The 22,033-nt window shown below is 37.0% G+C and overlaps 1 protein-coding gene across 3 annotated transcripts; it reads right to left on the reverse strand.

Moving 5' to 3' along the window:
• Positions 1 to 207: 207 nt before the first annotated feature.
• On the reverse strand, positions 208 to 19,432 carry LOC147386593 (N2,N2-dimethylguanosine tRNA methyltransferase). Of its 3 annotated transcripts, none has more exons than XR_015171975.1 (7): positions 18,454 to 19,432; positions 3,119 to 3,319; positions 2,920 to 3,019; positions 2,423 to 2,623; positions 2,234 to 2,296; positions 585 to 839; positions 208 to 365 (listed from the first exon to the last, which is right to left on the reverse strand). XR_015171975.1 is itself a non-coding variant. In XM_086423399.1 (6 exons), the coding sequence occupies exons 1-6, from the start codon at positions 19,110 to 19,112 to the stop codon at positions 735 to 737; spliced, it is 1,329 nt and encodes a 442-aa protein (XP_086279525.1). In that variant the 5' UTR covers positions 19,113 to 19,432; the 3' UTR covers positions 440 to 734. The 3 variants fall into 3 exon arrangements, 1 of the variants encoding a protein (XP_086279525.1); XR_015171974.1 differs by having other exon boundaries at positions 580 to 839; XM_086423399.1 differs by lacking the exon at positions 208 to 365 and having other exon boundaries at positions 440 to 839.
• Between the last annotated feature and the right edge of the window lie 2,601 nt (positions 19,433 to 22,033).

Genomic DNA, 22,033 nt, shown 5'->3' on the forward strand with positions numbered 1-22,033 from the left:
TTTAAGAGAAAGGGTCAAGAGAGAGAAACTCATTGCCTGAAGAAATCCATATTTTCAGATCAACAATTAACAAAGAAATTGCTATGGATTCAGGTATGTTGTTTATCTTTATAAAATCATATATGTTATTTAAATTTGTATGTGAAAATCATGATAGTCAAGATCATAGAATATATTGATTGATGAATTTAAAATTTTACAGTACACAGATTGATTCACACTGAGGGAGATACCCCATCAAGGGAACATTTTTTGCAAGACCAAATATAATGACATGAGTAAATCTGGAAAGGGTTGTACCTGCGGTGGGGTCAGGGAAAATGCTTTCCAAGCTAAATAATTCAATCTTGCAGCAGTCGAAATGGCTGTAAATGTACATAGGATTAACATATAGAGTATCTCGGTGAAATTTTCATCAATGTTTTCCGAAGAGTGCATAAAAAGGAAACATCAACAATGGATTAATTCACATAAATGGCCCCTTACTAAAAATGGGTAAAATTCAATGTTGTATCTTAGAATTGGGTGAATAAATTGCAAAATTAAACACAAATTCTTTTGGAATGGTTGGAAGGTTACCTTACCTAGATCGGTAGATGGCAAACCCACACTTTTCCAAGTGAACAAGATCCATTTCTGAGCTGCACATGTCAGGGGGAGGTATGGAGCACACAGACCCCCAGTTCACATCAAAGCAGAAGACTGGCTATGGTACAATTAGACACCTGAACCAATCAGCACTGTTGATATTCCTTTACTATACGAATCAACTCTGACATGGAGCAATTCGTCTTGATTGCATTAGAAGCAATGTGTGACCTGCTAGCGGCATATCCCTCCTGTAGATAAAAATTTGAATCATTCATCAACTGATTCCCATCAGAATAAACAATAACCAAACTAACTGCACACAAGCACCCCATCAGAAGTAAGAAGTTAAGGAAACAACTTGTTGTAAAGGGCTTATCAATCATTCCCATTATCTTTGGAATATTTGCAAAATTACAGGGAAGGGGTGGCTCGGTAGAACCCAAAACTCTTATTGTTCTTGCATCAAGCAGAAAGGTCTACGCTTAACACCATAATAACTAAATTCAGATTCCGCAATATTAGTTGCCAAAGTTTCAGAAAATTTTGGAAAGGTTAGGGAATTATACAAAGTTTTACCCTTCAACCTGGAGATCCTATCTTCTTCAAATCTCAAGAACAAGATAGGGTTTTTAGGGAGGTTGAAGATGATGCTCTTTTAAGGGGGAAATCAAGTTTGCACAAAAGATCAATAAACCTTAAAATAAAAGAAGAAGAAAAAAAGTAGAAGACGGATAAATACCATCAAAGCCCTCTGAAATGGGAGGGGCGGAATTAAATGATGCGGATTAATCAGAAAATTGCAGTTAATTTTCTGATTTAATCGGCTGGTCCCTAATTTGGTGATTCTTCTGAATTTTCAGAAAGAATTGCTGAATTTTGTAGCGGTGCTTAACACACCATGATTAACCATGCTTTAACCAGCCTTACCATGCTCCAAGATTAAAAGCATATTTTTCAATTTAAGCACATCAATTGTTGTGCTATTATCATATGTGAGTGCTGACTGCTGAGTGAGTGAAGATGGGGTTTCCTTCACAAATTTATCACACATTGACAACAGTGACCTCAAAGCATTTAATTTGTTTAATAACATTGTATAGCTGCTCTACTGTGTTATAGCACAAGACCTTCACAAACAATATTTTCTAATAGGACTAGAGCTATGTTACCTGATTCATGGGTTCGCTCTGTTCGAATTTGGGGTCGCAGTTCGTGGTTTGCCAGTCAATAATGAACCCAGTTCATTGGGGTAGACAAAGATGAGGGTATTTGAAGGTTGAAGTGATGAGTAGGGTAAAAAAGATATTGAAGATGATAGATTTTGGGGAAGAACAATCCAAAATCAGGTTTTTTTTTATTTACTGGTTGAAGATGAGGGCATTTGGTAATTTTCCATCAATCTATTAATAAAGACGAAGGTCAGAGGGCATGCTATCAATTTGAAAAGTTAGGGGGATATCTTAGATGTTATCAATATTTGGATGGGGGGGTGTAAAAAAATTAACATAAAATGAAGAATTTTGTTTGGTTCGATGCATTTCATGAACCAAGAGCAAACGGAACCACAAACTGGTTCGGTTCGAACCGGTTTGCGATTCAGTACCTTACTAGTGAATTAGGTAACCCTGGACCAGAGAAATACCTTGTGAAGGGTTCTCATCACGGATCTGAGGGGAGGAGAGTTTACTTTTGCACGGCTAGCTACCTGGGATATTAAGAGCAAAGGAACCGACATATCATTTCAAGAACAATATAACTGCCGTTGAAATAGTAATACATTTTCCAATAAAATCAATGAGTAAAAGGAGACAGAAAAAATTAGGATAAAAACCTCATCAAGTTTAGTGTAACCAAATGGTAATTCAGGATCACTTTCATCAATCATCTGTTTTAAAAGCTTCTCCAGATCTGTGCCTGTTTCTGTGCCTGCCCATCCCCATTGCTCGGCTAAGTTTAACATTTCAGTAACATAGTTAGTGCTGTGAAGAGGTCCAGTCCAAAGAGGGCCTGACACAACCAGAGAACGGGAAGCCTGCAGAAGTGCTATGAAAATTAGATATTCTTATGAAGGAAAACTAATCAAATAATTTGACCTGATTTTAGAGTTAATAAAACTGGCATCCATTTTGTAATATAAAGATGTGTGGCACTCTGGACAGACTCAACAGACTTCAACGAAAAATGTAGGAATAACCCCACTATGTGATAAATTAAGGGAAAGTTGATCGAGATGATTCAGTCAAGCCAATGAAAACCAATAACAGTCCCATTTAGAAGGGATGTGCGAGTACAAGGTTATGGAAAAGGTGAGAAGAAACAAGGCCAAACCTCTCCTTTACAGAAAGGGCAACACATTCGCCCAACTTCATCCCAAGAAAAAGCTTGAGAAGTCCCGCATTTTCGGCAGTAGCTGATGAAACCATAATGCCTGTTAAAAATATGAAATGATCACAAATGTCAACTACATGTTTGTGCCAATTAAATTCGATTATATTAAAAAAAATAAAAAATACAAACCATATCTCACCTGCTTCCAGGAAGCTTCCCCCTATTAACTTGAAGCATGACTCTGAACACAGGTCCATGGTATGAATAGTACGAGAAAAGTGGTGAAACATGATAACCCAATATAGAAGAATCTCGCACAGCCCCACCTATAAGCATTCGCAAACCAACCTCATTCGAATATGGCATAGGGCGAACAAATGCTCCATACGAAGCTAAAGAACTAAAAGAACAAGAAAAAAATAGTAATAAATGTCAAGTTGAAATTACTCCAGCGAACCAAACTACAGAACCCATCCATGGAATATTAATAACAACAAAGCTGTGAAACAATCACACATAAGCCAGCAAGCGTATTCAATCCAAAGGATTCTATAAATAAGTTCAAGTTCCGATATAAACTCAAGCATTGGTACAACTGAAAAATGTACAACCTTCTTATAAATGATTGCTCGTGTGCATACCCATGCACATGATGTGGATGCACACTGAGAAATTCAAGTTTATATGTCCCCCACAATGTTGTCAGAATCAAATAAAATTGTTTTTGATAAGTGAGAATCAAATAAAATTGTACCTTTATAACTTATTTTCTCGCAAGAAATGCGATTGGATTCAACTTTCTATTCAAATCTTTGGATTGTAATATTCAAAAAGATTTTTTCTTTTGAGTTCAAAAAGTATGAAATATTACACACACAAAAAAAAGTAACATCATCATCACCATCGAAACCTTATCCCAAAGATTTTGAGTCTGGTAAATGAAGGATGTTCCTCCATTCCACTCTATCCAAAGTATGTATGTGTTCACATATGTTTTCTCCATCTCCATCCACGTAATTTTGGTTTCTTCCTCTTGCTCTTTTAAAACCTTTAACATGGCTATTTATATAACTAGGTTGTTATCAACCTTCGTTGAACATGCTCAAACCATCTCCGCCAACTTTCATTTAGTTTATTATTATTTGAGTTACTCCAAAATGTTCCCAAATGTGTTCATTTCTAATTTTATCTTTCCTAGTCTTTCCACTCAACCATCTCAACATTCTCATCTCTACTACGCTTAATTTATTAACATGATGCTTCTTGACCGCCAAACATTCAGGTCCATAAAGCATAGTTGGCCTTACTGTCATCTAATAAAATTTCCAATCAAATTTGATTGGTAATATTCAAGTAGAAGACTAGATGCTTTTGATAATTAAAATTGTAGATGTTGGTAATTATCAAAAGCATCCCCAATTTTTCTTTTAATGTTTACAAAGGACAAAAAATTGCATACATTTGTGGCTGTTAATCTAGGGTGCAAAGTGGGATGATTTCTTCTTATGTACTACCCCCCTCTTGGAGCCAATTCACAGGAAAGGATCATGTAGTTGAGAGCTACGAGTAAGGTTGGTACTTGAAAGAGGGATTATCTTTCCAAAGGAGGGAAGTTGACCAATACAAAATATACCTTATCTAGCTTGTTAGTTAATTGCATGTACTTTAGTCTGATCCCAATGTTTTTGGCTAACAAGTTGAAAAGCCTAATGAAGAACTTCATGTGGAAAGATATTGTAGAATATAAGAAAATGTCTTCTTAAGAAGTGGGGTGGTTTGGGTTAGAACCACTAAAGATATAAATTTAACCCATCTAGGAAAGCAACTTTGAAGATATAGGGAAGAGGTGGGATTTTGTGGAGAAAGGTGTTAGAGCTAATAAAGGTGAAGTTTTGGAGGTCGCATAAGTAATATAAGCCAATATTCTTATAGCCATAGTGGGGGGCGAGATCTTCTAAGGGCATGAAAACCTTTGCAAAGTTCATGAACAGAAATGAGTTGTTGGATCTTCCCTTGGCAGGCAAGTGTTTCACTTGGTCTAACAACCACGAAAATCCAATTGTGACCCAAATTGACAGATTTCTTATATCCCCGGTTGGGAAGAGTTTTTCGGATCAGTTAACCAGTCAACGCTACCAAGTTTAACTTCAAATCACCCTCCCATCCTTCTGGAGGCCGAGTTAATCTTGAATCGCAAAACTCTATTTCATTTCGAGAACACATGGTTAAAACACAAAGACTTTTCAAAGTTGGTGGTCTCGTGGTGGAACTCCTGTGAAGTTGATGCAAGGCTAGGAGTGAGGTTTAAGGAAAAATTGAAGAACCAAAAAACCAACCTGAAAGCATGGAACAAAAAGTCATTGGTCGGATTAAGGTAAAGAAGTACAATTTGGAAGAGATCCAAAAGATTGACAAGGAGGAAGAAGTTGTAGGAAGGGTGTCTACTGAGGTAAGAGTGGCTAGAATTAATCTGAGAACAGAGTTGCAAAAGATTGCCTTGATAGAGGAAATCAGTTGGAAACAAAAATCACAGATAAGATGGTGAAGGAAGGGGATAATAATTCAAAATTCTTCCATCAGGTGGCAAACTTAAATAGAAGGCGCAACTTTATTTCTAAAATCATTGTTGGTGGATTCTGGTGGAAGACGAGGCCAAGATCATGGATTCAATTGTGGTGTTTTATCCAAAACTCTATGCAAGAGAGTTTGAGAATATGTCAGTTTTGGGCAGCTTGGGGTTCGATGTTATTTCTTCAATATCAAAAAATTGGCTTGAAAGATTATTTGGAGAGGAAGAAGAAATGTTCCAAGCCATATGTTTGGGTCATCTCAGCCAATCTAGCTTTTATTAATGAATTCATACTTATCAAAAAAAAAAAAAAAAAAATCTCAATGGGAACAAGGCTCCTAGCCAAGATCAGGTATTCAATTGTAGCGTTTTATCCAAAACTCTATTCCGCAGAGTTTGAGAGTAGGTCAGTTTTGGGAAACTTGGGATTTGATGTTATTTCTTCAATATCAAATAATTGGCTTGAAAGATTGTTTGGAGAGGAAGAAGAAATGTTTCAAGCCATATGTGATCTCAGTGAGGACAAGGCTCCAAGCCCGGATGGTTTTTCATTGGCTTTTTTCAAATTTTTGGGAACACAATTTCGTTGATTCCCAAAAAGGATGGAACTAAGGAGCTTTCAAATTTTAGACCCATAAGTCTAGTGTGTTCATGTACAAAATCATCTCAAAGCTACTAACCTTGAGAATGGTAATGCTATACATAATCGGGAGAGAACAAGGGACGTCAAGGGTTGTCAAATTTTAGATGGGGTTTTGATTGCATGAGTACATTGACTTAAGAAAGAAATTAGGAAAATCTGGTGTGGTTTGTAAAATTGAGATCGAAAAGTCACACGATCATGTTAATTGGAACTTCTTGTGGTACATAATGAGTTGTATGGGCATTGGGAAAAATAGATTGGGTGAATTAATTAAAAAATGTGTGTCCACAACTTCCTTCTCAATCTTGGTGAATGGGTGCCTGACTGGTGTTTTAGAAGCTCTAGAGGGGTAAGGCAGGGTGACCATCTGTCCCCTTTCCTCTTCAACATCGTGCTAGAACCATTGGGCAGAATTATCTCGAGAGCAATATTGGTAGGGGTTTTAAGAAGATTTGGGGGTGATTCCTTAGGGCCGATAGTCTCACATTTGCAATTTGAAGATAAAGCTCATATTCCTAAACAAATCAGGCATATCTATTTAAAGGTATCTTGGGTTGTCTTAAAGCAGTGTTTGGTTTGCCCATCACTCGGTGTCACACCACAAAAATTCAACCCTAGGCACAAAATTTCGACAAAATAAATAAAAACACAATTGAAGGAATTTAAATAACATAACCATCTGCCATACATGATCACTGCCCAAAAAAAACTGAAATAGACATGTGTCCTCAAGCATCATCACCTACCTGACATATATACATAAACAAGAGTAGTGACATGTATCGTGTCCATATATACAAAGAGATATCCAAAAGACTCTTAACCTAACTCTAGTCTCAAGACTTTCATTAGTAATACTCAAACTCCTCTCCAAGAAACTTTGAAAAAATGTCTTGGGATTATGAGGATTAAGCGCTCTGGGCAAGTGGTTGAGGAGGTTTGGCACAAAAAAGGACTTTTAGAGAAAAGTCATTAAAGCAAAATATGGTGAAGACCCAACGGGTTGGAATTGTCGCCAGACCAGGTTGCTTCATGGGTGTGGCATTTGGAGAGGGGTAGTAATCTGATCTCAGATTTCAATAAGCACATCAGGTTCAAAGTGGGGAATGGTAACCGAATCCATTTTTGGGAGGATTGTTGGTGTAGGAAGACTCCTTTGAAAGATGCCTTCCTAACTTTGTTTACCCTTTCAAACAAAATGATCCTTATTTCTTCCTTCCTAGTTTCTAATGGTGTAGTTAGTTATTGGGACCTAAGTTTTAAGGCGAAGACTTCAATGATTGGGAAATTCAAGAGGTTGCTTCCTTAAAGAGCTTAATTTCTGATTATGCAAGTGACACCCAGGTAGAAGACTCTCCAGGCTTTGGAAAGGGACCTGTGACTATAACTTCTCTATGAGTTCCTTTTATCAGTCACTTGAAGGAGGATGGAAGGCAAATTTCCCGATAAAAGCTATTTGGTATCATTTGAACCCATAAAAAATCTCTCTTTGTTTGGACTGCGTCATTGGGAAAACTCCCGACTTTGGATAATCTTAGGTTTAGTGGTATGTTCACCGCAAACTTTTGTTTATTATGTATGCAAGAAAATTGGGAAATCATTTGACACTTGCTCATTCATTGTTTATTATCCATCACTCGCAAGGAGGAGGGAAGGCAAATTTCTAGATAAAAGCTATTTGGCATCACTTGAACCCACATAAAATCTCTCTTTTTTGGAGGGCTTCATCGGGTAAACTTCCTTGTGCCTGGTTCCTCTTCAATCAAGTATAGTGTTTTATTTTATTCCCCTTACAGACAGTAAGTCAATGGCCAGGGCTGGATGCCCATTAAGACGGTGTTTCAAAACTTGCAATTATGATTTATACTTCGCTCATGAAGTAGTGACCGATTGACCAATTCATAACGCCAGTCCCAACAAGTAAGTCATTAAAAGTCATTTAGAACCTGGGCACACAACCCTTGTTGGTGATTGGTGAATAGCACACTGACTTGGCAACCTCCCTTGACTTCTTGTTATGCTTAGCCAATTATGGAAATGCGCACCGCGTAGTAAAAGTACACTTATCATAATCTTAGGTTTAGGGGTATGTTCATTGCACTCTTTTGTTTATTATGCAAGGCTAGTGAGGAATCATCTAACCACTTGCTCATTCATTGTACTTTTGCTACCTTGGTGAGGTCTCACTTCCTTTTATATCCCACATGTCTTGGTGCACCCCCTAGTCATTCTTTCAGTTTCTTTTTAGTTGGAGCGCCACAAAGTTGTCTGGTAGAGAGAAGTTTCTTTGGGACTTAGTACCTTATGCCATTTGTTGGGGACTATGGAAAGAAAGAAGTTGAAGGATTTTCAACAGGGAAAGAGCTACCTATTCAAGATGTATTTTTTCTATTGTGGATTTTATTCATTATTGGTGAAAGAAAAATGTAGATTGTAGGGGCTTTCTTCTGAGCATTTTTTGTTTAGGTGGGATCTTGCTTGTGACAAGGGCAATTGTAGCCTTTATAATCCTTTCTTTTAAGGCTATTGGAAAATAGTAGATAGTAGTAGTCTAATTTTGTTATTTCTATGTTTCTGTTTCTGTGTAAGGACATTTATGTCCATTCACCTATGTAAGGGCATTTTTGTCCATTCACCTTTTTTATTATTATATATATCTGCCAAGCTCTTAATTAGAGATTTGACAATTTTACAATTCTTCTTGGTATCAGAGCCATTAGAATTCCTCTATTGGTTCTCCTTCGATCTCCTTCGTCTTTTTTGATCGCATGCTTCCATAACTCTCTGCGCTGTGTTTCATGCCCTATTTTGTTCATCGTTAACCTATTGGCTGGACTGTTAGGTCCCTTTTTTTATCTGCTACTGTAGAGTCTGCATCAGTTTCTCAAGCGACTCTTGGCACCATCGATTTGCAACATCTCCATACTCAGATTTCAGCCATTGTACGGGATCAGATCCAGGCTCACACTTCCTCATCCTCGACTGTTACGTCGGTTATTATACCTCAAGGTACATCCTCTGCACTTCATGCTACTCAGTCTGGCTCTGCTCCACTGACATGAGTAATTGATTCTGGCGCCTCTGATCACATGACTGATGAGTCTAGTTATTTTACATCCTCTATTTTCCCTACTATTCATAGGGAGGTTCGTCTTGCTGATGGGTCCCTCACACCTATCCACAGTAAGGGTACTATCTCATTATCGCCTAATTTTTCTCTTGACTCCGTGCTTCATGTCCCTCACCTATCTCTTAATCTTTTATCTGTGAGTAGTATTACTAAATCTTTAAATTATTCTATAACATTTTTTCCTACTCACTGTATTTTTCAGGACCTGACTTCGAGGAGGATTTTTGACAACGGGTATGAGAAGGATGGGTTGTACATATTTGGATCTCAATCGATTGCGGCTCCAGCTTCTGTGCTTTCATCATCTGGGAGCCACACTTTTTCATCTGTCTTTAGATTTATGGCATGTTCGCTTAGGACATGCTAATTTTCAGCACTTGTATTCTTTATTTCCTGCTTTAAAAACTTCTTGTAGTAGGCACAAATTTCAGTGTTCTGTGTGTGAACTCTCTAAACACACTCGTACCTCGTATATTCCTCGTATGCATCAGTTTAATGCAATATTTGATTTAGTTCATTCTGATGTTTGGGGGCCTTCCCCTGTTACTGTATTTAATGGTCACAGATACTATGTTACATTTATAGATGATTATTCTCGTTGCACTTGGGTTTATTTGATGCGTTCTCGTTCTGAGGTGCTTCCTATTTTTGTTAATTTTCTTAAGATGATTCAAACTCAGTACAACATCACTGTTAAATCTCTCAAGTCAGATAATGGGGGGGAATATATTTCGGATGGGATTTCGTTCCCATCTTCATGAGAATGGTATGCTCCATCAGTTGACATGTCCATACACTCCTGAGCAGAATGGGGTGGCAGAACGTAAGAATCGTCATCTCATGAATACAGTCAGGTGTCTTCTTCGAGGCATGCATGTTCCTAAGGCATATTGGAATATGGCAGTTCTAACTGCGACTTTTCTTATTAACCGCGTTCCGAGTCGCACCTTAGGAGGACAGGTACCTCTTCATGTTCTTCAACCCGACCGCGCTCTCTTCCCCATTACTCCTAGAGTCTTTGGGCGCACATGTTTTGTTCAAAATAGGACTCCCACTCGTACTAAATTAGATGATAAAGCCATTCGGTGCGTCTTCTTGGGTTATTCTACTATGTCCAAGGGGTGTCGGTGTTATGATCCGATTTCTCACCGTGTCATACATTCTCTTGATGTTACATTCTTTGAAAATATTCTATATTTTCGTACTACTTCTACTTTGCAGGAACCTTTTTCTTCGCAGGACCCATCACCTATAGTGCTACCCTCTCCGATCTTTCCTTCACCTCCGTCAGAGTTTCAGGTCTACACTCGTCGCCCTCGTCCATCTCCACCTTTGCCAACCTCCTCCTTGGACTCAGGTATATCATCTCCTACTCTTACACCTATACCTGCTCCTATTCCTTTTTTTTCTGACTCTCACTTACCTATTGCTCTTCGCAAAGGTAAACGAGGGTGTGTTACTGATCATCCCATTGCCCAATTTGTCTCCTATCAGGGTCTTTCTCCTTCTTATCAGCCTACCTTGCTCTTATTGATTCTATTCGAGTTCCTCGGTCTGTATCAGAGGCTCTGCAAGATCCTCAGTGGACTAGAGCTATGACTGTTGAGATGGATGCTTTGCAGAAAAATAATACCTGGGAACTTGTTACCCTTCCATCTGGGGAGCGAACCGTTGGTTGTAAATGGGTCTTTACGGTGAAATACCTCGCAGATGGCACTGTTGATCGGTATAAGGCGCGACTAGTTGCTAAAGGGTTTACGCAGACTCCAGGAAAGGATTTTGGTGCCACATTTGCTCCTGTTGCCAAACTTTCCACTGTTCGTCTTCTTATCTCTTTAGTTGCTTGTCACTCATGGCCTCTTCATCAACTCGATGTGAAGAACGCTTTCTTGAACGGTGATTTGACTGAAGTTATATATATGGACCCCCCTCCTGGGTTTCATCTTCAGGGGGAATATTGTGGGAAGGTATGCCGCCTTCTCAAATCTCTGTATGGTCTGAAACAATCCCCGCGAGCTTGGTTTCAACGTTTTTCAGAAGTTATTTTGTCTATGGAGTTTACCAGATGCCACTCAGATCATACTTGTTTTGTTCATCGTGGATTAGATGGTCGATATGCCATTGTTCTAGTATATGTAGATAATATTATCTTGACAGGAGATAATGCCCAGTGGATTGACAGGGTGAAGATGATATTGGGTCGTGTTTTTAAGGTTAAGGACTTGGGTCCTCTCAAGTACTTCTTGGGGATAGAAGTAGCTCGCTCTCGACGAGGTATTTCACTATCTCAGCACAAATACACATTAACCTTCTTCAGGATACTGGTATGCTTGGTTGTCATCCTGCCTCTTCTCCTATGGATCAGAATCATCGACTTCATATCGAATCTGGTGATCTATTATCTGATTCGGCTTCTTATCAGAGACTTGTAGGTCGTCTGATTTATTTGACTAATACTAGACCGGATTTGACCTTTGCGGTTAGTGTAGTCAGTCAGTTTATGCATGCTCCGCGTACATCTCACCTTGAGGTCGTTCATCGTATTCTTCGCTACTTAAAGTCACGTCCTAGCCTTGGGCTTTTCTACTCATCCACTGCTCAACCACATTTGTCATGTTTCACTGATGCTGATTATGCGGGCTCTCTTACAGATAGGAGATCTACCTCTGATTTCTGTACATTCCATGGAGGTAACCTTATCTCATGGAAAAGTAAGAAATAAAGTGTGGTCTCTCGTTCTTCTGCTGAAGCCTAGTATCGTGCTATGGCTCTTGGGACATGTGAGCTTCTCTGGCTTCGATCTTTACTAACAAAATTGGGATTTCCTCTTTCTGGTTCTTCCTCGTTGTTCTGCGACAACAAGTCTGCTATCATGCTTGCTTCTGACTCAGTTCTTCATGAACAAACTAAGCATATAGAGGTTGATGTTCACTTTCTCAGGGAGAAAGTTCGATCTGGTGCCCTTCAGACAGTCTTTGTATCTTCTTCAGATCAACTTGCCGACATGTTTACAAAGTCTATTGGTCCTTCTATCTCTAACTCTCATCTTATCAAGGACATTTATGTCCATTCACCTATGTAAGGGCATTTTTGTCCATTCACCTTTTTTATTATTATATATATCTGCCAAGCTCTTAATTAGAGACTTGACAATTCTACAATTCTTCTAAGGCCACCTAGGCCTCCTTTAATAAACTGACTTACCAAAAAAAAATCTTACAGTCATAGTGAATGGCAAGAGATTTGCAATGTCAGGATCATGTTCAGAACATAATCACCAAATTCAGTGACTTATTGAAAATGCCGCGATTAAATCATGACTTTTTCTATTACCGATTGAATCATATGATTTGATAGCAGCTTTTTTAATAAGTAGCATTTTTTATGAACTCTACAATTAAATCGCAAACATCATGATTAAATAAAATTTTTAAAAAATGGGGGCATTTCAATAAAATTTATTCCCATATCCAGTCCTAGATGATACCTAGTAAAAACTGTGAAGATGATGGTGACCATTTAACCAATGAAGTATAAGAGAATGGGGATGACATTGAATTCAAGGATTTTTTATCAATTGATGAATGCTTAATTGGATTCATGATTGTAATTTTTTTTATATTTTGAATGATAAAAATCTTGAATGTGTTGTGGACCTATGGTTACTTTTTGTGGATACATAGATGACATAAATATGAGATTTGGTGATCTATTATTTTAGTTTAATATGGTATTTGATGATAAAGTATGAGAACACCTATTAAGAAAAATTACACAACCCTAATCCTACCTTGATTTTTTCTCCTTTTTTCAATTTCTTGAATTTTGCAAATTTTCCCCTTGACTACTTATTCCTAAACCTTGATTTGATGACTATGGTTCTGAAGATTTATCAGGTTCAAGAGGTGATAGAGTTCTCTTTTAGGTCTCCCCAGAAAGTTGTTTTCTCCAATTTCTTTTGTTGTCAACCAAGAAATGAGGAGCAACGTAGACCTTTTTTTAAGGGATGATAAATGTAGACGAATTTGTTCATATCCATGATTTGAATGTAAATTGATTTTCTTGTATAAATTCTTCATTGTAATCGATCACTATATAAGATCTCTTTAAGTAGTGTTTAGCTTGAAGATCAAGCTCAAAGGAGGTGTCAAGAAGAGTGAAGGACAAATTCAAGATCAAGAAGAATGAAGGACAAGACCAAGATTCAACACACGACAAAAATGGATTGAAGAAAATCAAGGTTAGTATGTGAGTATCATTGGTCGGTTGACCGACCCATGAGCGGTCAACCAAACCCAAAAATGAGTTTCTTTTTTTTCTTCTCTCTCAAGCGACCCAACATATTCGGTCGACCAAACCTAAAACTTGAGAACCTCTTTACTTGTTCACTCGGGCAACCGAACCCGAAAGTCTCAAAACCCTTGAGTTTGGTTCGCTCGGTCGACTGAGCGCTAAGAAGCAATCTTGCGACCTCTTCTAATTCTGTTTCAAACAATCATATTTTTTAGATAGATTTGGTCTTTTGGTTTCTTCAAACTTGTTAGACTCCTTTAGAATTGATCCTAGTTTGCTAGGATTTCTCATTCAAACCCTATCCCTCTTTCTCTTCTATAAATAGAAGAGACCTCTCAAAGATTTTCATCAAGAAAAAAGAAAAGAAAATATATTTAGATCTGAGAGAAAACTTCTGAGTTTTTCATATCTTCTTTCTTCTTCTCTAATTCTTCTTTTAGTAATATTTTGAGTTAGAGAAAAAGCGAAAATTGCTTCATTTGTTATACTCCACTAAGATTTCTCGTTGTGAAGTCTTAGAAAACCTTGGGTGAAAGTCCCTAGCATAGTATTGTGGCAGTGTGCTTGCTTTTCTGTGTAAACGGTTGTAATCCGAAAGCATTGAATAAAAAGACATCAGCTCAAGATTTTGAACTTTCCGAGAGTGGAGTAGGGATCGAGGTCACCGAACCACTATAAATATGTGCCTCTTGTGTGGTTTGAATTTCTCTTAACTCAACTACTGTATGTTGTATCTGCAAATCTGATTGTCTAATGTTATTATTACTAGGTTAAAAATTTTAAATAGACATGATTTAGCAGAATACCTATTCAAACCCCCCCCCCCCTCCCCTAGGTGTTCTTAATAGTAATTTCAATAAAGCTTTTCTAAGGATTCAAGCTTTTGAATAAACTTAAATGGTTGAAAGATGAATCCAATTGTTGTCCTCTTAATCATTTAGATAAATCCTCATTAAAGAAGACAAAAGAGTTGGCGGTTTGATTAGAATGGAGTTTTTTCTACATGTGCTTTTTACTTGACCATAATTCATGTTTTGCTCATTCATGCGCCTCTTTCATTTTGGACTCTTTCACCCAAGGAGGCCTTTTTCATTTATACATATTGTCTATATAAGATTTTGATGGGCTATGATAACAGATATCTTCAAATCTAATAAGAAGATTATTATAAAGAACTGTGTAATGTGCAAGAGTAGAAGGGAATCAATCAACAAGCCGTTCCTACACTGTAACAAAGCTAGGGAGGTATAGGATCACTTCCATCTAGTTAAATGGGATTTTTAGGTCATAACTAAGAACATAGAGGTTTTGGTTCTTGGAATTCCTTTTCCAACGAACGGTTAGTTGGTTTATCTCCCTTTTGCAGTGTGTTGGGGCATTTGGAAATCGAGAAACAATCAATCTTTTGTAAAAATCAAGACATGGAGAGGATTATCCTAGGTGTTACCAAGGTTTTTTTTATTAAGTTAAAGTTTTATTAATAAAAAACAAAGACAAGAATCTCCAAAAGATAAAACTTATCAAAATAACATAGAGTAAGACTCCTACTATGCAGCCTCTAAGTTACAGAAAAAATCCCACCTTACAACAAAGTCTTCAAAAAGATCCCTTTGCATTCTTTGAAGACTTTACGCCAAAAAAACAAGAGCCCCAAAATGGAAAAAATAATGTCTTGCAATTGAAATCCCTTGCCTTCAAAAATACGCTAGTTCCTCTCTCCAAAGCCCCTAGCAAACTGCAAAAGGAAGGATGCGCCACAGAATGCATTTTGAGGCTCTAAAGTAAGCAACCCACTCTAGCCAACTTTCAAACAACTCTTATTTTTTATAGGTAAACAAAATTTTATTAAAAGATATAAAAAAAAACGAACAACTCTTTGGTAGATCTCGGAAAACAACAACCAACCAACCAAAGAGACAGAAGTGAGACCACACCTTATGAGCACAATTGCAATGCAAAAGAAGATGATCCACTGTTTCCCCACTACTCATACACATCAGACAACAATTAGGGGTTTGGAGCCCTCTCTTTATCAATTGATCAAGCATAGTTAATATTCCCAAAATTGCATGTCACACAAACAATGAAATTTTGGAAGGCGCATTAGCTCCCCAGAAAAATGAAGCAAGAAAAGCATAAGTTATCCCCCAAAAGACAGCACCATACATGGATCTCACTGAGAAAACCTTGTCTCTCGTGCCATCCCATTATCTATGGTCCTCAGTGTGAACATAAAAAGAAACAGCCTCAACCAGCTCCAAAATTCTCCCCACACTCGTCACCTCCCAATCATCAAATTTACGTCTAAAGCCAGAATCCCATGATCTATCAATACTGACATCTACTAAAAAGACTTTCATGGGCTTCCCTTTCTTAACAGATTGAAAAGAGATCAGGGAAAAACTCATTCAAAGGCGCTTTCCCACACCATCTATCCTCCTAAAAGCAAATCTTGTTTCCCCTCCTTAATTTGAACTTCACCTTCTTGCAGAAAGGAGTTCTTATGATGCCTTCCCACACACCACAACCAAGCAGATCTTTAGCATCACCACTTTCCCAGCCAAACTCTTGAACCCCATACTTCTAAACCAGCACCTTCTTCCAAAGACTGTCCCCCTCCTCTCCAAATCTCCAAACCCATTTGGACAACAACGCCGAATTCATAGCAGCAAAACTTCTTATGCCTAATCTTTCATATCTCTTTAGCAAACAAATTCTCTTCCAACTTACCATGTGATATTTTTTTGTCTTGTTTTTCATTCCAGAAGAAATCTCTCCAAATTTTGTCTATCTTTAGCTCCACACTCCAAGGCAAAGAGAACAAAGAAAGAAAATAGTTGAGGTTAGTCAACATGCTCTTGATCAAGGTTAATTTCCCTCCCTTGGACAGAAACTTCGCCTTCCAAGGGCTTAATCTTCTATCCATTCAAGAACTGGATCCCAAATTTCCTTGCTCTTATAAGCCGCGCCCAAAGGGAGACCCATATAGGAGGTAGGCAAAACTCCTACCTTGAAACCGATAGAAGTTGCAAGAACATACACTCCTTGAACTGCATTTACCTCAAAGATCTTGATCTTGTTTAGACTAACTATAATACCTAAAACAGCTTCAAAGCACTCAAGAATACCAATGAGAAATCTCAATTTGTGGTCGAGTAGTCCAGAAAGACAAGAGTATCATCGGCAAAATGCATGTGAGAGAAAAGAGAACCCTGGCTACCTACTTTGAAACCCAACAAATTCCCACTTAACACCCCTTTTGAGAACATCCTGTTGAGGGCTTCCATTACCACCGAGAATAAATATGGAGAATATTGTATTTTGTTGGGTTTCACTCCTTATTTAATACACATTTACCTTAGCTATGTATAATAACACATGCACAAGTCATTGTGTAAAAGGAATTGCATGATTTTTGTCCAAAAACATACATTAGATTCAAATTAATTAGATAATGATTTATTTGAATCATAAAATTTCAATCATAAGTCATAGTATTTTAAGATGAGAAAGATGCAATGGATAAGTAGAAGATTAAGATAAAAACAAAAACAAAAGCAAAATAGAAATGAATGCATATGATAAAATGTCAAAGCAGCCCCAATAGTGATAAACTAGGGAAAAGCAACTAATATGGTTTACTCACATCCACTGAAGGTCAACTGTTGCCTCATTTAGAAGAAACATGCAAGTTGAAATTTCAGAAAGAGCGAGAAGACGACCAAGAAGAATAATGGATTGTAGTGAGTGTGCATGAACAAATTTTTATTAACAAAACAAACGGCTTTAAACACAAGTGAATGGAGTAACATGAATCGTTCAAATGAATCCAAAATTTTATGGCTTTGATGAAAACTGCAATATTCATTTGACTTGTCTTGAAAAATAACAATATGGCAAATGGCAGCAATCAAGATGAATCTCATCACCATGCATGTATGTCACTATCCATTTATATTCATATTTAATACGATGGGAGTATAAGATACTAATTTTTTGTACAGAAAAAAAAAACGACCTAAAAATGGTTCCTACTCCAGCCTCCACTCACCATGGAGTCTATACTCTTTTAAATGATATACATGTGACTTTGATACAAATTAACAAGGTGTGAGAGCTACAAAATCTATCTTTACCGAGAAATTCAAAGGGAATTATTTTGAGCACTGTCACAAGATTCAGTGATTTTTTCCGATAAATTTAAATTTTCTTTTTTTTACTTATCAAAAAAAAAAAAAACTAGCCCATCAAATCAATGAACTAATTAGCAAATTGCCAATTAATCATCCCCTCTCCTCTTCAACCTCAAGATTCTATCTTCTTCTACCTTCAAATCTCAAGAACAAGATAGGGCTTTTTGGGAGGTTGAAGTTGATGGATTTTGGGGAAGAAACCCAAGGACATCTTTTGTATAATAATCCTTAAAAAAATTCCCAAATTTTTCTGAAACTTTCCCAGATTTATCTGAATTAAACCAAACTAACCCGTCGAATAACTGTAAAAATTTTGAATTTATTACTATGCTTTTAAGCATTTTGTTTTTAGGTGGGAGTCCAAAATGTTTCAAGTTAGTCATTTAAGTTATTTAATTATTATTTTTTTTAAATTCTGGTGTGTTTGCTTGAAGCTTCATCATTTAAGTCATCTCTACTTCCATCATCCCAACCTTCTTTTGTAGCCCCTATTGGTGGCAATGAATTGGTCTATATTCATATAAATAAATTAATTAATTAAATTAGAATTCATAATAATAATAAACCAACAGATGCTCATTTTAAATTAAATACACAAGTTATAACAGAAATAATCATGCAACATATAACCATCTACTAACTAAAAAAAAAGTATTTAAAAATACATGCATGACCATCTTCTTTAAAAAAAAAATTGCAAACTTACTGGTGGGGCCGATGTCCACCTGAAGAATACCCATCAGTCGAAGTGGCATAAATCAACCCATCAAGCTTCAGAGTATCAAATGCAGACCTAAAAAATGAAGAATCGCTCCCAAACGAATCAATATCAATTAGGTCAAAGAAATCCCTCTGAAGATAGCACTCCCTCATAACCCGATTCGCATCAAAATGCGTTACCACCCATCTTTTCTTTTCACCTGAAACCATATCTTCTCGTGACAAATTCAACATAATTGTCCTCCTGTAATCCTCATTTGCGTCGTTGGCCCAAACCAAGTCCGCTTCAGCTTGAACAAGATATCGAAGAGACCGAATTCCGCAACCACACATCGCATCAAGCACTCGTAGATTACCTTTTGATCTCTTGTAGAGAGACGCAGCGAGGACTCCAAGGTCTCTTCCAATTTCGCTCTCATGGCGGAAGAAGGACTCGCCGATTTCGAATTCGAGGCCCCTTTCGATTTCTTTCTTGGATTCGCAGCCCCCATTGGTTTCTATGGTTGTAATTTGAGTTGAATTTCCTAGGCAACAGTTTTGCGGACTGATCTTTCTAGGGTTAGGATTTCGATACTGAGGTAATCTTTGACGTGGGAAGGAGAAAATTTGAGGATAGGATAGGATTTTTGTAACAGGAAATGTCATGGCGGGAGAATAGAAAATTACGCTAGAGATGGTTATAAATTGGAAAAATTACTTAAGGGTCTGTTTGATATCGCTTGGAAAATAGTAGGGATTTGAGTTTTCACGGAAAATCTTAATTTGAAACGTTTGATTGCAGATTTTTCCGTGGAAATCTATTTTTTAACTCAAACAAAAGTTCTCCATTTGCAGAATTTCAAAATCCCACCCTCACCCTAATTAATATAATTTTCTAGGCAACACGAATTTTTCAGTCATTCTTTTTCCAATTATTAGGTTACTCAATCGAACTTTATTTTCTAATTTTTTTCACAAATGACCCTTCAACTCCATCTTCCTCATCACAGGAATTTCAAAGAACAACACCAAGCTCGCTCCTCTCTCTCTCTCTCTCTTTTTAAATCCTAGATCTACTAATATTCGCAGAGGTCCTCAACGATCGATCTGGTACAAATCTTGGAATGTAAACACGACGACGAACGAGAACCCTAATGTCTATTTTTTTTTCGATCTACCTTATTTTAGAAGTTATGATTCAGTTTTGTTATTTTGATATTTAGTGCAAAAACTCACCGATCTTACAAATTACAATTTTTATTCCTCTCAAGGCCTGATATTTTTCTAGTTTTTGTGATTATGTTCTTTGATTTTGGTTTATGATGTCTTGTTTTGATTAATTAGTTCAGAGTTTGACTCTTATTGCGATAAAAATTAGATCTTGCTAACCCTAATTACAATATTTTCTGTGTTTTATGACTAAATTTGAGATTTCTTAGGTCTAGAGTTATGGAAGTCAGATTTTGTTTAAGCCCCAGGGTAGATCTAACCCTGAAAGTTAATAATGCCAAGGTTAAACACATGGTTTAATCTAAGATAGTATATATACCCCCATTAAGCCATTTAAACCCAAGACAGAGTTCAATCTAAAACTGGTATGAGCTTTACTAAACTTTTGAAGAAGCTGAAAGACATTTCATTGCATACCAAGAGATAAACTTCATTTTTCAAGATAATTTTCAAAAGTAAAGTAAAATGAAATTAAACATGAAAGGGGGAATCAATAGTGCAACAAATCACATGCAATTTTAGCTAGTGTTGTGCCTATATTTGTACTTATCTTTTTTAAGTTCATATAGGTCTTTGAGGCTGGTATGACTTAAGTAAACTTTTTCGAGTTTAATTTGGTAGGTAAGAGCAGATATATTTTTCATATTTGAGTAGACTGCAAATGATCAATGTATATTATTAGAAACAAGGATGTATGATGGGAAACTAAAAAATCTATCGAAAAGTACCTCAATTCCAAACAAAAGCCACATAGAATGGTTATGTTTCGTTTGACCCATTAAGGCTACAATTTTGTGCCTGTCATCACATATTATGGTGCAGCATAACCATACAATCCAACGACCCTAGTAGAAACATGTGTTTTATCCCCTCGCGGTCCAGCTCTTGCTAGACTGAAATCCGAGAGCTGTGCATTATATTCCTACAAAGAAAATTCTAAATCATAAATATAGAGAGAACAAAATCACAGCGGAATCAACAGTCCAAAAGTTTGGTAACACACCGAATCAAGCAAAATGTTTGAAGTCTTGGAGTCTATAAAAGACGGGTTCTGTGTCTCCATGGAGAAAGGCCAATCCTTTAGCAGCACCTAGTGCAATCTTGATCCTGTTAGACTATGGAAGAGGTTTCTACCCTTCAAGAATCCCAACAAAAAAAGTGTCATAAAACATGCTCGATCCAATAGTTATAGATTAATAGATGATTAATGGTGCTTCAAAATAAGTATATTGGTTATGTTCTGTCACACCATGCTGTACAAATGGCGACCTAGTTGTATAGCCTACCAAAAAGAAAGCTATGCTTTGTAAAGAAGCTCTTTAAGCTAAGCTTTCTCAACAAAAAAAAAAATCATTTACTCTTTTACTATTATTCTTAATGATATATTAGTCCAATCTTCGATACTTGAACATGAGGATGCTCAAGACAGTTTGCTATACTATAAAGTGCTCAAAGATTTGTGAAAAACTTCCATAATTACTGGCCAATTCATTGGGAATTGAAGGTCACAAGAAGCCAGAATTTCCCTCCAAAAATAATCCACCAAAGAACCATTAGCATTGAACAAGGATGTCCACCAGAATAATTTACGGCTCTACAACTACACAAGTATAATTGAGAATTAAAAAAAAGTTGCTAAATGTTTAGGATGAGCAATACATCACAATGGTGATGGTGCTAGTGATAGTGAGTTTCACACAATGTTGAAGAATCACTTCTGTAGACACTCCAATTCGAACGGGCCCTTACTCGAAAGGACCCAAAAATACTGATTTTTCAACAAAATTTGTCAACGGACCTCAAAGGCCCAAATCAATGAAATGCGACATTTTGATCGATTTGGAGAGGCCCACCCAAAAAGATTTGGTGTAGGCACCTTCACCGCTTCGCTCCCGAAACCAAAAATATCGGATTTCAATAAAAGTCGCCAACGGGCCTAAAAAGCCCAATTTTCTAACACGTGGCATTTTGATCAATCCAATGATTCCAAAAATTCTTTAAAAAATTAAATAAAAAAAAATGTAAAATGAGACTTGGGATACTCACTACCTTCCATCGCTCCACCTCCAAAATCCGAAAAAATCTAAGCCGACCTAAAGCCTACAAATCCTCAACACTCATAAAATACATTTCTCACCTTATCCAAACTTAATCTTACATCACCAAAAAATCTAAAACATACTCACCCTCAAAAATCCAATCCAAAATAACCTACAACCCTCCTAAAACCCAAGCCCAGTATACTAAAAACCCACAAACCATTATCCATATCCAATACACCTCCATACCCATAGCCCTAACCCACTAACCATTATCCACACAACTAATCATCATTTTGATCATAAAAAATGACACAT

Source organism: Akebia trifoliata, chromosome 14 (genome assembly GCF_017979445.1).
Source record: "Akebia trifoliata isolate Shusen 1 chromosome 14, ASM1797944v1, whole genome shotgun sequence".
NCBI lineage: Eukaryota > Viridiplantae > Streptophyta > Magnoliopsida > Ranunculales > Lardizabalaceae > Akebia > Akebia trifoliata.